Raw genomic sequence first — 15,505 nt, 5'->3', positions numbered from 1 at the left:
AGTAGGGGAAGCAATTTGAAATGTGTTCTTTCATTTCAATTACTTTTCACAAAGAAAGTATTTAAAATACCCATGACTATTCTGTTGTTTTTTTTTTTTTTTTCGTTTTTTCTTCTTTCAGGAGTAGTGGGATAGCCACAGCTATAGCCTTAGATTTTGAAAAAAAACTTTTGCTGGATTTCAATTGCTTGCCTGTAACGGCCCTGCTTCCATCAAATACATGACAATGTGCAGTTGCTGAAGTCATGCTGGGTTTCAGGCGGGCTCTCTCGCTTTGGTTGGGTTTGATTTCACACCCTTTTGCTGTCCCTGACCCTGTGCTAGGCACTGAGCCTGGGGATTGGAGAGAGAAAGGAGGAAAGACCTAGTTCCCGCTTCCCATGTCTGTGAATTTTGAAACCCTGAGAGGGCTTGAGGGGAGGTGTGACTTCAGCTGGGTCTTGATGTGGGGGTGGGGCTGTGTAAATTTCAGATTGGGAGCATCCAGGCAGAGGCTATGTACTTGTGGGTATGTGTGGGGTATGAGTGTGTGTGGCGTGGGGTGTGTGCATATGTGTGTACGTGGGTTGTATATGTGGTACATACATGCGCGCTTGCGTGTGCGCACATGTGTGTGTGTTTGTGGGATGTCCGGGGAAGGTCAAAGGGCTGCTTCTCCTTCCGGAGTTCAGGTCCATGGTTTCTGACGGTGGTGATGGCAAGAGTAGGTGCTGGAGATACAAACGCCAAATAGACAAAGCTCTTAGGGCCAGATAGCCCCTTATGTACGGGCTAAGATGTATGGAGTTTATTTATGTATGATAATAAAGTCTCTAGAAGGTATCTGGTTTGTTGTGATTGATTGATGTTTTTGAGGATGTTCATGTCTTGGCAACTTTAAAATAGACTTGTGTATTTATGGAAAGTTTTAGAGGAGGGCTCTCTTGTGTAAAGATGAACTTAGAAGCCATCCAGGCAGAGGGCATTAGAGGGGAGGACCCCAGAGTCGGGGGGACCTCAGGGGAAGCTGTGACAGAAGTCCCAGCGAGGCACTGATGGTGCCTGAACCTGGGAGGGGGTCGTGGAGATGAGCTAGGGTCTGGGGTTGATGTTCTTCCTGCCCCACTGACCATTGGGCCATGCCAGAGGGAAGCCCAGGAGTAGCTGGGAATGGGACAGTAGTGTGTTGTTTGCAGGGTGGAGGAGGGTGAGAGTGAGGGGGACTGGGGAACAGGAGCAGAAAGAACACATACTGTCTGGAGGGTCAGGGAGGAGAGACCTTTGAGGACCAGTGGCCCTGGGCTGGGTATGCCAGAGAACTCATGAAGAATGAAGAGAGAGGAGGACCCCTATTTATTGATGATTTTGGAGTGAGTTTTAGAGCAGCACGGTGTGGGTGGCCGTGGGCGGAGAGGTGAGTGGTGAGGAAGTGCCATAGGGTGCTTGGGTCTTGAGTTAGGAAGCTGGTCTACTGGGGGAGGAGGTCCAGGGATCAGGAACCTGGGACCTGTGTCCTTTCCTCCTCCACTTGTGCTAGGCACTCCCTGGTGCCCATGGACTCCAGCTTCCTTCCCTCACAGCTCCACAGTTCAGGCTGCTTGGTCTTGGCTATTCCTGGTCCCCATCATGGGGGTGAGCAAGGTCTTCTTCCTTTGGTGTCACAGATGCCTCATTCTGGAACTTTCTACGTGCCATTGTTTCTGTCTGTTGTGTTCTTCTCTGAGAGGTTTCCAGAGTTGACTTCTTCTCATGGACACTCCTCACAAAGGTTTTTCCCACCCCTACCTCCTGCAGGTTCCTCTAGCCCAACATCTGTTTTCTTCAGAGCTCTTATCATTGTTGGAAATGATCTATGTAGCATGGTGTTTATTTGTTCTCCAACCCCTGAAATGGAAGTTCTGTGACAGCAGGAGCACCATGGGCTCAGTCATTCTCGGTTCCCAGCACCTTGGAGAGGGACCAACACAGTGAAAGCTCTCAGTGAATATAGGAGAGAAGAAGGAAGGAATAAGTGTCCACTGGATGGCTTTGTCAGGTTTGGGTGTTAGAAAGATTTCTGGACCAGATACCTTGAGGGCCCAGAGGGTGGGCCAGAGAAGCTAAGGCCTATGCTGGGTACCATCATATCACATTGCCCATGTTCCCTGAACTGCTGCTTTTCTCTAGGGAGCAGGATGCCTCTCCTGGGAGCCTCTCCCTGTCCCCAAGTATGACTAATGTCCTTTTCCGTGGCTCATGCCTCCCCTTGCAGCCTTGGAGAGCTGTGGGCCATTTGTCTCCTCCTGCCCTTCCTGGATTGGGGCTGGGGATGTGATGCCATCAGCTCCTTTCCCTGTGGGAATGGGTCTGGTTGGGGGAGCTGCACCAGCAGGGGTGCCTTGGCTGGGTTACTAGGATGCACAAGATGCTTGTAGAGGAGAGCTTGGGCTAAGGCCCAGAACTCCATGGGGGCCAAGGGGCTCCTGGGGTGCCCATTCTGCTGCCTATGGGAGTAGTGTCTGCCCTGTCCCTAGTCTACCTTCTTGGAGAAATCTTCCTATCTTCCTTCCTTGGGAGTGGCAGTAGACAGCTGGATTTCTTGGGGGAGAAGGGGGTAAAGGTCGTTGCAAACCCCGTCACTTCTCTTTTGTTGGAGAAGTGGGCTTCCTGGGCCCATTCCCGGGGAATGCCAAGAGGGCTACAAAGTTAGCATGAGCTCTCCACTGTTACTCTGCCCCCAACCCACCCCGTGTGCAGCTGAATAAGAGCTTTGGAGGCTGAGAGCTGACCTTTTCAGCTCAGTGGAAGCCGGCGTTTGTAGCCAGGGGCTGTGGTCCCTTGGGAGCGCTGTCTTCAGCCCATATTGCTCCCTCCAGGTGTGGGGAGCCAGCTGCTGACAGGGAGCTTAAACTCTCTGTGATGGCTCAGTCCCATCAGGGGCTTCCCAGACCAGAAGGCAGAGACAGAGCAGCTAATAGGGTGGAGGGAGCTCTGATGGCTTGTGTTCTCTGTGTGTGCCTGTTTGTGTATATTGTGGGTCCCGGGCAGTGACCTGCATGCCATGGTGCCTCCTATCCCCTGGGAAAGTAAGACCATCCTATTTTAGGCAGGGGAACCTCAGGGAGGGGACCTCAGAGGACTTCTCCCACAGTTTGGGAGGACCAGCCATGCCTGTAGGATGTGTGAGATCCCTGGAGCCGGTCAGACTCAGGCAGTGAGGGGGCAGTCACAGAGTGACACTGGAGTCCTCAGTGTGCACGTGTTTGGGGGAAGGCACAGCAAGCTTGCCCCTGCAAACGTGGCTTGTCTTGGCCACTTCAAGGACTCGTGATGGCCTTGTGAGGTGCCTGAAGAGAAGTAGGAGCTAGTAGATGTGCCCCCTTCATGCCTGTCCCGGTCAGCTCTCACCGTCCTGTCAGTTGTGCTCAGATCTGGGTCAGATCAAAGCCGAGGGGCAATGAGGACCGTGGGTGTCCGCGTGAAGGGATGGGGCCTCACTGGCCACCAGTGACCTTGCCCAAACTGGCTCCTGCTCAAGCCCACGTGGGCGGTACCATGGGGGAGCTGTGTGTGGGGCTCTTTGTGTGGGAGGCCCAGAGACCCAACCTCCTAGTAGCTCATGGGGATGGGGAGGGCACCGTGGTGCCTGGTGAGAGCCCTGAACATCCTTCTAGGAATGGCCAATGCATGACCAAGATTCAGTCCCATGGCACCGGGATTCAAGTGCAGCCCTGACCTCGGCCAGCTTCGCCCATTGGCAACCTGGCTCCTGACACACAGACGTTTACCCAGAGCCCCTTCCCTGGCAGCTCACAGGGGTCTCTGTGGCTCTGCCTACAGAGTCAGATGGGAAAAGGTCCCAGGCACAGAACAGCAGGACAGGCTTTCTCCACCAAGCCCCCACCTGGCTCTCCCTCCCCTGAAGCTGCAAAGTAGGTCCTGCCCATAACACCAGGGACTTCCCACACACAGGCCCCTGGCTGTCAACACCCCTCGGATTCCCAGAGAGGCTCTGCGGTCCCCACAGCCTGCTCGGGCCCCTAGAGACCTGTTACGCCAAAGCCTTGAAAGATTGGAGAGGTTCTTCAGAGCTTTCTAGCCAAACAGAGGGAACGGCAGAGCAGATATGCATGGATGGCTTTGGGGACAGAAGTGCGACAGGGGGAGGGGACCCCCAACTAAAGCAACTCAGAGCTGGTGTCAACCCCAGCCACTCCCTCTCCTGAGCACAGCACAACTCATACCTGCCAGTAATACGCTTGAACATCTCAGCGCCAAGCAGACACCCATGCCCAGCAGCCTCTCCTCTGTTGGGCATGCAGCAGCTCTCCATCTGTGCTCAGAATGGCCTCCCCCTCGATCTGGGCTCCCCAGTACAGCAGCCACTAGCCACATATGGCTGTTTACATTTAAACTTCAATTCATCAAAATTAAATAAAATGACACCTCCGTTTCTCACTCACACTAGTCACATTTTAGGTACCCAGCCACCACATCTGGCTAGTGGCTATCATACTGGGCAGATGTACATCATATATGATGGGTCCTTGCAGAAAGTTCAAGTGCCTGGTACTGCCTGAGAAGCTTTTTTTTAACCAGTGTGGTGTAAATGGTGTTCCCAAATATGGGGGATTAGCCGCCTTCAGTTCCCTCGTAATAGCTTCCCTATTCCCATGCCTCTTGCCATGTCCCTTTGAAGACCCTTTGAGCTCCTGCTCTGGGACACGTGACCTCCTTTGACCTACGAGATGGTTGTGACTTGGTGTCAGCAGAGATCTGAGTAGATGTCTGTGCATTCTGCCCCCATCATGGGAACATCCCTGGGTTGGCCTGCTGGAGGGACGTGGACATGTGTGGACCATCAGCCGGGCCTCCAGTCATATGTCAGCTGCCTCCAGGGGCACAGGTGAGCCTAGAACAGAACTGCCCAGTTGATCTACAGACTCAACAAATAATAAATGACTATTGTTCTAGGTCGTTAAGTCTGGGGTCGGTTTGTTTCTCAGCAATGACTGACAGAGTGAGCTTATCAGACGCCTGTATCTCGTATACCTTATGACTGTTTCCATGAAAAAACAGGACTTCTGTCTTAAAAGTAGCCCCATATGGGAGCGCCTGGGTCACTCAGTTGAGTTTCCAACTCTTGACTTCAGCTCAGGTCGTGACCTCAGGGTCGTGAGATCCATCCCCACATCAGGCTCCATGCTGGGCATGGAAAGTTTGATCCCCAGTTTACAGATGAGCAAATGGAGGCACAGAGTGGTTGGAAGATTTGCCCAAGTGTTTAAGGAACCATCCTAAATTCTGAGTGTTGGAATCCACAGCTAGTGCTCAAAGCATATTCTACAACTTCCCCCGGTGGGAAACAGGGCCCCCTGCACGTTTTCCCGCAGCACTCCAGTACTGCCATGCCTCTGGTCTCCTCCCTCGCACTGTGTTTGGTTTTCCTTGACCTCTCTTGTTATGTCCACTTACTGGTGAGCCTGCCATCCTGGCGAGGTGGGCAGCTGAGGGCCCACTGCAGCAGCATGCACGGTGCCTAGAACACTCAGGAAGTTTGTGGAATGGGAATGAAATGAAAGTCTGGGAGAGAAATGGGTTGGCAAAAGCAGTCTGGTTGAAATTACAGCGTTTACTGTGAATTTGATTTTGGGGGACTGGACGGGTCAGGACATGCCTGTGTCAGCCCATGGGCTGGGAGAGAGCAGCTTGTGTGGCATGGGCAGGCAAGTATCCTTGAAAGAGGGTTACTCAGTACAAGTGTGTCTTTGGGAGCTGGAATACACATATGGGCAGAGGAAGGAGACATCCCAGACTTTGATAACATGGCCTCTAGGTTGAGACTTTGGGCTGAAGGTGACAGAAATCCTGCTCCAGTTGGCTCAGGCAGGAAAGGGTATTCTTTGGCTCATAGAAAAATCCAAAAGAAGCCAGACTCACAAATGCACAGAGACTTCGCTGACGTCACTGAAACCAGGTGTCACTTTCATACCTGCTTGCCTCAGAGTTGGCTCCAGTCTTGGGGAGGTCTCCCTTTGGAGCAGACAGATGGCTCATGCAGGGCTGAGAGAAGATTTGGGCCCTCGTTTAAAAAAAAAAAAAAAGTCAGCATCTTGGTGCTCACAGGAGTGGGTTTGCATTAATATGTGGTCGAGCTGGGCCCCAAGCACCTTCTGAATGCTCATTCCCTAGTAATTTATTCCAGCTCCCCATGCTTCCTTCTTGCCTTACATCGTGACCTCTTAGTGACACAAAGGAAAGAGCAGGACTCTCTTCCAAGTGCTCCTCCAGAGTCTGAGGATGGTGCTCGGTGGACCGTCTTGGACCATGTGCTTACCCCTGAACCAGTCAGGATGTGAAGTTCAGGTTGGATTTGGGCAGTCACCCCAGCAGGAAAGAGAGTGAAATAGGGGTTCCATCCGGGGAAATCAGGCTGCTGGAACAGGAGAGGGTCCCAAGCCTCAGGGCTGGGGTGTGAGGGCGGGGTGTTCAGTCATGGGATTGGAGCTGGGCCAAGATTGGGGCCAGTGGCCTTAGCTCACCTGCTAGGCCATGAGCACAGAAGAAGGTGCAGGGAACTGGGGCCAGGGTCAGGGACCACCACCGCACATAGCCTCGAGGACAGAGCTGCCAGAAGTTTCACTCTTATTGGGTCGAAGCAGTGGGGAGAGAAAGAGAGGTCATCACAAAGGACTTCCTGGCCACAGGACTTGTTGGAACAAAGGGCATGCTCCTCGTGGTGGGAAACTCCTCACATGGGGCTGGACGCTGCCACCAAATAGATGTGCCCATGTTTTCCCACTTCCGTTCAGGGGTCACTGAGGCATACGTGCGCCCTGCTTACGGCAGTGGCCCGTAGCTAGTGGGGGGCGTTGGGGTCAGATCCTTCCTGCTTAAAGATCCTTCTTTTCTCCCCTTTCTCTGCTGCTCAGATATCCGTGGGCTCCAAAGCTTTCTGGATCAGGCCTCGAGGCTGGGCCTTGATGTCTCCTTACAAAAGGTGGACAAGAACATTAGCCACGTGTTCACCAGCCTCTTCACCACCATGAAGACGGAGGAGCTGAACCGCTACCGAGACACGCTACGCCGTGCCATCCTCCTGCTCAGCCCGCAGGGGGCCCACTCCTTCATCAATGAGGTAGGTGGTGGGGCCTGGGGCCGCAGGAGGCTCTGCCCAGGGTGCCACGGTGGACCACAGGTGCCGTCCGTTCATGCATAGCCAAAATGGGTGTGGGGACTCCTAGGTGCTGGTTTTTGGCACAAGCCGGAAAGAGTTAGATCCCGAGCACAGCTTGGCTCCTGGCTGGTCCCCAGCAGGTTACCCCAGGCCTACCTGGACAGTGAGGGGCTGGGAGCAGCTGGCGGGAAGCCTATTTACAGGTGACTGCCAGAGATTTTGGAGGCAAAACTTTGGGCTGTTGTTTCTTTGTATCGTTGTTGTTTTAAATTTCCCCTCTTTGTTGGCAGGTGTAAGCCTCTAGGGATAAAATAAATTTTCAGGATTCTGCAGAGGTGGGTAGCTCTGCCTTTGGTATTTGCTAGCACCTGGAGGAGGTGTCGGTTGCACATTAGCAAATGATACTTGGTGCACAGGCTGATATTTTTGGTACCTAAGCTAACCAGTGATTTTTTTTTTTTAATGCCTTTTTAAGGGTTAGGGCCTTCCAAGGAAGAGAGGGCCCATCAGTTTAGCAAAGAATTTAATAAGAAAGAATTTAGAATTTAGTAATTTAGTTGAGAATAGACAACTAGAAATACGTTATGAGCTGGCTTATGCTGGCAGCCCTGATGGTCTGATGGCAGGAAGCTGACGAGCTGGAGTTGGCAGGTCCCTCTGTGGCCTCGGTTGGTTTTCGTGGGGGAGCCCGGAGGGAGCGGGGATGTGCTGGGGGCGTGGTGTGCCTGGGAGCAGGGGTGGCCCAATGTGGTCTGCGATTTCCTCTCCAACCCCAGTCACCTACTTGGCTCTCTCTGATTGAAAGGAAAATGAAGAGAAAGGCAGAATTACACTAATTCCATTTGATGTACTTTGGTTGCTTATTCCGCTTTCTCCTCTAATTAATTATTACTCAAAATGCTACCTTATATATCAGGAACCAGCACGAAGCCCATTGCTGGGGAACTTAAAATTCGGAACGCTTAATTTGGCACATTGGCTGGCAGTCCTGCGGCCCTTGGCTAATCAGGCCCCGGCTCACGCCGGTGGTCAGCCAGCCTGTTATGTCCTGTCGGCACTCGGCATTTTCTCTGGAACACGTTTCCCTGTAGGAAGTGATTCAGGCCAGTAATGGGCAGCCTAGGATTAGCAGCACTAATGTGTCCGGCTTTCTCAGAATGTTCCCAGCAGCGTGTGTGCCAGCGTCTGCTCATAGGAAGGCTTTTCTCCTCGCTAAATTCCCCAGGCTGGGGCCGGCTCCAGTGATGGTGTCTGCTAATCTGGTCGCCGGTCTTCTCCATCTCTCTTCTCGCCCGTCCCTTGCCTCCTGTCCTTGCTTCCTTTCTGCCTTGCCGCTGTCCCGCCATGAAGCTTCGGAGTGGGAAGAATATTGGCTTTGGGGTTCAACAGATTTGGGGTCAAGTTCACTTGCTGTAGCTGTGCCCTTGGCTGCTTTGCCTCACCTGTGTGACCTAGCTTCTTCATCTGTAAAGGAGGGAGGAAGGAGGCAAGAGGCCAGATGAAGCCTGTGGTACATAGCTTCTCGGGAAACATCTGTTCTCTTCCACTTACATATTCATTGTTTCCCTTCTAGATGAATTCAGCCCATGCTCTGTTTCTAGGCCCTGCAAGGATTTAACACATAAACAAGACTGGCCTAAAGATACTATTTCCAAGTGGTTCATTATGCAAACTCCTGCAGTGTTGGAAATACTTGGCTTGGCTTGGGCCTGGCGCTTTCTTGATCCCCGTCCCCCGCACCCCGCCTGCGTTTGCAAAGTCTTGGCTTTGCTGGGTGCTGCAAAGTGCTGCTGGGTGCTGGGGACCTGCCCTGGGAGTGGCCACTCTTTTATTTTTTTAAGATATTATTTATTTATTGGACAGAGATCACAAGTAGGCAGAGAAGCAGGCAGAGAGGGAGGAGGAAGCAGGCTCCCCGCTGAGCAGAGAGCCCAATGTGGGGCTCAACCCCAGGACCCTGAGATTATGACCTGAGCTGAAGGCAGAGGCTTAACTCACTGAGCCCTCCAGACGCCCCGGGAGTGGCCACTCTTAGTGTTGGGCAAGAGTGGCAAGCCCCTGGGAGGGGTGGCCAGAGGCTATGGGGGAGGATGGCACCCGGGCTTTGTGCCTTCAGCTCTAGCTGGTCAGAGTCCTGTTTTTTGATTTCCTGTCAGGGTGGGTGGCTGGGTGGGAGGCAGGTGTCATACCCTGGGTACCCAGTGTGGGTGTTTTGTGTGGTTTCCCTAATGTTCACACTTTGCACACAGGGCAGCTGAAGTCGAGGAAGTTCCCTGTTGCTTCAGGTCCTGTGGGTAGCCACCAGGGGGACTCAGCAGGAGTCAAGTCCAGATGTGACCCACTCCAGAGTCTCCAGCTGCCATGTTGCTGTGATGATGGTGGTGGGCAGATGGGGTGTGCTACCTTCACGTGGGAGGACGTGGTTCAGCAGCCTCCGTCCACAAGCTGGCAGAGGTTTTCAGGGCACTTATGCTCCAAGAATTTGTGTATGTACTAAACGGGGTAGGGAGGGGTTTCTGGACTCCAGCAGGCTGTGGGACCTGGACGGCTGGCTAGCCCAGGAGGTCCCCTGGGAGGGACCTGGGCATGCCATCCCAACACAAAAGCTTCATCCACTGCCTGGAGGTACTGCCTGGGCTTTGCCAGCAGACTGACCCAACCTCTCCTTTGTTGGGACAAGGACAGAGGGTGTACACAAGGCTGATCCACTGCCAGGACATGTCCTGAATTTTATGAATCTCAAAACACTGTTTTGGGCCAGCAAATGGCCTCAGAGCCCTAGTGCTACTGATGACAGGTGGCTTTGGTACCCAATCAGGACTGCATGTGTGAGCTGCATTGGGAGTGGGGGTATACTCTAACCCCAGCTGTAACTTCTCCCTTGCCCACCCAGAAAGCCCGGCTGATGGGAGGAGGGAGGAAGATGGTGCTGCTCAAATCTTCTACATGTTGCCACATGGGAATCTGTTGGCAAGGCCGTGGGAGTTGTGAGAGGGGCCGAGGGACAGAGGCTTTGCCTGAGAATCCTGTCTGTAGCTGTTGGAACCTAACCCCCTTCTGCTCCCAGGTTCCTTCTTCCATTTCACCAGTATTTAATGCGCCCCAGTGGTGTGCCAGATTCTGTGTGGGACAATGAGCTATTGTCCCTGTTCACGTGGGGCTCCCAGCTTTATGCGGAGGACGAACATGTTAACAAACCCCTTTGCCTGTCAGAACAGCGCTGTGGACCAGGTTCTGGGAGAGTGCCAAGGATGGAGCAGTGCCCTCTGGCCAGGGAGAAATGGGGGTGGCCAGAGAGTCAGGAATACTTCCAGGAGTGGGTGACACTGGGGCTGGGTCTACAGGAATGAACCTTCATTAACCACATGGCCAAGGTGGGAGCTGGGAGAAGGGGTCTGGAGAGTATTCAGGGACTCTTGTGTTGCTGTGGTGGTGTGCTGGATGTGCTGGGTGGGGAGTGGCTGGGGCTTAGGCTGTGGTATCAGCAGGAAGGGGTCCCTAATCCAGGGTGGAGAGTCTGAGCTTTAGGACTAGTTTGTTCTTGGGGCCCCTTTTGGGGTCTTTGAAGCTAGGAGCTCACTGAGTGCTCTGTATGGCCCCAGTGCTGAGGGTTATGTATGTCTTACTGTTCTTTCTCCTTCAGGCCAGATTTGATGGAGAGACCTCCAGTGACACTCAGGTTTGGCCCTGGGCGTCATCTCCTCTTCCTGGAGCAGATTCCCTCCATCTGTCCATCATCTGTCCATGTGTCCTTCTGTTCGTCCATGCATCCATCCATTGATCTGTCCTTCCATCCATCTATCCATCCTCCCACCTAAACACCCATATGTTTAGGACAGATTGGGTGTCTGCGACAGACCAGGAACCATATCTTGATATGGTTGGGGACACAGAGGTGGTGTCCCCTCCTGGAGACCTGACAAAATGTGAAATATTGTGGCTACACATCACGACCCTTGTCCTGTTGGACATTCCCAGTGGCTGGCTGAGTGGGCACAACCCAGGTCTCTCATCCACTGAGGCTTCCTCTGGGCTTGGGGTGGGGGGTTCCCCAGGACTCTCACTTGTCATTTCTATGTCCCTGTCTCTATTCAGACTTAGGCTTCCCTCTTTCCTTTTTGTATTCTCTTTGTTTCCTCCTGTCCCTTCCCTCTCTCTTTTGTTTTGCTGGAAAGAGTAGAAAACTTAACTATTTGAAACACTTAGGTACTTGATGGAGAAGAGTTGTCACTCCTTGTTCCCAGTTCCTGAGGCAGACAGAGCAGCCTGCTGGGGACCTGAAGCCCGTGCACTATCAGGGCGCCCGTGGATATTGGGCAGCCTGTCTGTCCCATGGGAAAGTGAGCCCCTCGTGGACAGGGACCGGATGGCGTCCACCTTTGTATCTTCCAAGAGCAGCACAAGGCTGGCCCACAATGGTTGCTGAGGGAAAAAAGGCATGGAGATTTGTATTTCTTCCCTCCAATAGAAAGAGCTCGAAGCTAGGTTTTCTCGGGTATGCCTTGATTGCCTTTTAGCTTGTCTTCAAGTGCTTGGTCAGCTTATCAGCAAGGGCCTTAGTCTTAAAACTTCTGCCTTTAGCAAGGCTTGAGTTTGTGTAAGAATGCTGCCTTTGGCCTGAATGGGCCAGCAAAGGAGTGGCTGCCCCTGTGAGTGGGGACATTCCCAGGCCCAGCTTTGGTACAGGGTAGGGGAGAGCAGTGTGCAGAGAGGTGAGTGTCTTGGGACAGGATTGACGATAAGCAGCAGTGTTGGCTGGTTTGGGAGAGTGGACATGTGCACACACACACACACACACACGCACACGCACACGCACACAGACACAGGCTGATACAGTGATACCGCTGGCCAGCCACACAGCTGGTACAAGCACGCCCTCAGAAGAGCACAGTCTAACAGGAACAAACCCACCCCCGACCACCACTTGTGACCCCACGTGTGGATCTAGACATAACTATGCACACACATACACATATGCACACACCAGGATAAAGGCAGTGCTGGTGTCAAAGCAGCTGGGGAAGGCATTGCAATGTTGGGAAAGACATGGCTGTTACCACGTGATGGTCACAGCAGGTGACCATTACCTTTGTAGTTAGACGGGTCTCCATGATCTCTTTATGGCGGCAAGAAGGATGGGAGAAAAAATAGTGAGGGGAACAGCTTAGGGGTAGGACAGCTCCTCATTGCTCTGAGAGTGGGGTCCCCTTTCACCCAGATTGGGAGGAATAGGTGAATAGAAGGAACAGAGGTGGAAAGAGCCACTTGAACTATCCCTCCTCACCCTTGCCCAGACTGGCTTCCCAGGCAAGGAGTGTGGCTGGAGGCCAGTTCAGTCCTTACTGGGAGCACAACCTGGGTTAGCTCCTGGCTTCAAATCAATTGCTTCTCAGAGTTTGCTGCAGTGAGTGAGTTTCGTCTGGCAATTTGAATATAAAGACTTGCTTTTTAATACATTTATCACAAAGGAAGATTAAGTAATGTCAGTGTTCTGTTGTCCCACATGATATATGCAAATATTTCTTACTCTAACATGGTAAATCTTCAGCAGGCGACTTTATCACTCAGAGCTAGGATAATTCTGTGCCATTTAAGTATCATTTACCAGAATATTTTAAATTACTAATTAATTATAGAAGATTAATTTTTAAATGTGGCCCTGCATTTGCATTTAATTGTATCCTACTATTTACAGATTTTAAAGCCTTAGTACTTCAGAAAAAGTGCTAGGAGTCTGAAAAATTCATTTTTTCCCCTTAGAAATTCTTAGACATGAGCTCATGAGGAAGAGATATTATGTTGAGTTAGTTCTGGTAGGTTCAGAGCTCAAGGGATGCTCAAGGCAACCAAGACTTCAGGCCTGGCTGAGATGGGAAGGGAACAGAGACTCTTTATGGCCACTGTCCCCTTCCTTCTCTGTCCTCATTGCCCTCAATCCTTGCAAATCCTCATGCATGCTGGGGAGGTCTTCGTGGGTTCCTTCCCTGTGGGACATGCCACATTCTGAGCATACCTCCATTGCATTGCCCCTGTCATCTCTAGGTCTGCATCGTACCCACCACTTGTGTGGTGACTCTTTGTACTTCCCTCCCATGGTACCTAGGAATGTGTGAGGGCAGGAGCTGGGACAGGATTATCTTCGTGAATTGCCTTTTCAGAGCCTGTGGTTGATGGTTGGCACACGGGCGAATGAAGGGTGGAATGCCAGGAGCTTTGACCTCTGTTGTGCACACGCAAATGTTTTCTAGAAGGTGAGTTCCCCAGTGGGCAGACCAAATATATTCCTAGTGCTCTGGCCAAGCAGGGGCACCTGAGTAAGCCAGTGTTTTGGAAGAACTTCATGTTTGATGTTTAATATTTCCAAGGAGCATCCAAGCCCACATCAAGGAAAAATGCTTGCCTGTGGCTGGGTCTTACTGGTGTTTGTTTTCTGGTTGAGGGCTGTTTCTATTTTGAGTTGACTTTTGAATCATGCCACCCATTCCTGGGGCTCAGGAAGGTCTTCCTTGGCTGCCTGGGAGGACTGTCTGCTCCTTCCTGGGGTCAAAGAGTGAGATCGTGAACCTAAAGCATGGGCCTGGAGACACCGGGTGTTCTTCCCTTCCTTCGTGGGCCATTAAATAGCCAGCAAAGTGTCACTTCCTCCCTATGGGTGCCTCTGTGGCTTATTAGCAGTAGGAAGCCAGCAGCCCTGAGAAGTAGGCATTTACGGAGGGAAACAACGTGCGGCCGTGGAATGACTCAGTTACCCTTTCTGCTCCCGGATCCCTGAGGGTGTTCAGGTTGTGGGGGCCTCCCCTGAGGTGGTGAGTCAGCCCATTTGTTGACTGAAGGGCTGAGGGGGGAGCCCAGCAGGGAAGCAGCAGCAGACTCTCCCCAGCGCTGCGGGAAGCCAGAGGAAGGCTGAGCCGCCTCAAGAGAGGCAGAGGTGAGGCGAGGTTATCCCAGTTGCCTGGATTCATCTCCCAGCAGCTCTCTGTGCCGTACAGCCCACATCTGTTGCCATCCTCTGCACGCTCCCAAATGTGGGCTTCAGTCAGTGCCGGCAAGAACTTGGCCTCGGTCACCTGCCACCTGTGCCCAAGCTGCCAGGCACCTGAGAGGAGAAAAGGCCTCTGCATCCGTGAGCTGGAGCAGTGTAACAAACCCTTCCGAAACTCAGAACTCCGTGTCGTGAAACAATGAGCCTTTGTTGTTACTCATCAGCCTCATAGTCAGCAGACCTGGGTACGATGCAACTGACCTCGTCTGGGCTTGAGGATGCCTCTGTGGTCAGCTGACTGTGTGGCTGGAACCGGCTGGTTAGGAGAGCGGTTGGCTGGCAGTAAGTTAGGGTGACGGGGTGACCAGGCTGCGGGTCTCTCATCGTCACACACGCTGGCCCACACTTACTCCTGTGACAGCAGCAGAGTTCCAAGAAGGTAGATACAAGAGCTCTGGGCCGCTCGAGGCCGGGGCTCAGACCCGGTGCCTTGTTGCTTCTACAGGTCTCTTGGCCTAAGCCAGCCAAGAAGTCAGCCCAGATTTAAGGGGCAAGGGGAGAGAACTCCCGGGAAACCCCTCATGGGGGAAGTGCAAAGTCACTTTGCAAAGGGAGTGGTAAGAACACTACAGAGTGAGGAGTCGCAGCTGTTTTGTCATCTGTCTGCCCCGCCCCATTGTGCAGATGAGCTTCCTAGGAGCAAGCAGGTGTCCCCTGGCTCTGTGGGTGATGGGGAACCATGTGTCTCCTTTCTCCTACTCTGTTTCAATCTGGCTCAACTTGGGGGTGAAAGTGGTGAGGAAAGGGTTGTGGACCAGAGGGAGAGATGAAACAGGCCTTTATTTATCAAGAATGCTTATGCTGACCCACTGATTCGCCTCATCTCTACAATGCTGGGAAGGAGGGGCTGTTACAGAGTGTTGGAACCTGGGGGTTTAGGGACCTGCTCATGCTCCCAGGTCTAGTGACACAGCTGGGATGTGAGTTCAGAACTTTCTGACTCATAGCCTGGCTCTGCTTCACTACATGGCATTGGGAGGAGGGGGAAGCTTGTTGTCTTGACAGATCAAGGGAAGCCCATTTTCCTCCTAGAACATGACAAAGGGTGCATCTGATGGACTTTGCCACTGAGGAGCAGGTGGGATATGGGGAACGTGGACTGGGCACCTTTTTAAAAAGTTTTAAAAGTTTTAATTTTTTAAAAGAATTTATTTATTTATTTGACACAGAGAGAGAGAGAGAGAGAGATCACAAGTAGGCAGAGAGGCAGGCAGAGAGGTTCGGGGAGGCAGACTCCCTGCTGAGCAGAGAGCCCAATGTGGGGCTTGATCCCAGGACCCTGAGATCATGACCTGAGCTGAAGGCAGAGGCTTAACCCACTGAGCCAC

General features: G+C 52.5%; 1 protein-coding gene across 2 annotated transcripts in view; it reads left to right on the top strand.

Moving 5' to 3' along the window:
- GRID1 (glutamate ionotropic receptor delta type subunit 1) overlaps positions 1 to 15,505 on the top strand; it is a 694,055-nt gene that overhangs the window by 212,163 nt on the left and 466,387 nt on the right. For both annotated transcript variants that reach the window (XM_047703440.1, XM_047703441.1), the window contains exon 4: positions 6,891 to 7,096. In XM_047703440.1, coding sequence (XP_047559396.1) covers positions 6,891 to 7,096 — 206 coding nt within the window. The remainder of the gene's footprint in view (positions 1 to 6,890; positions 7,097 to 15,505) is intronic.

This window comes from Lutra lutra, chromosome 14 (genome assembly GCF_902655055.1).
Source record: "Lutra lutra chromosome 14, mLutLut1.2, whole genome shotgun sequence".
In the NCBI taxonomy this organism is placed as follows: Eukaryota; Metazoa; Chordata; class Mammalia; order Carnivora; family Mustelidae; genus Lutra; species Lutra lutra.
The sequence above is the reverse complement of the archived record's forward strand: the minus strand, read 5'-3'. Positions and strand labels throughout refer to the sequence as shown.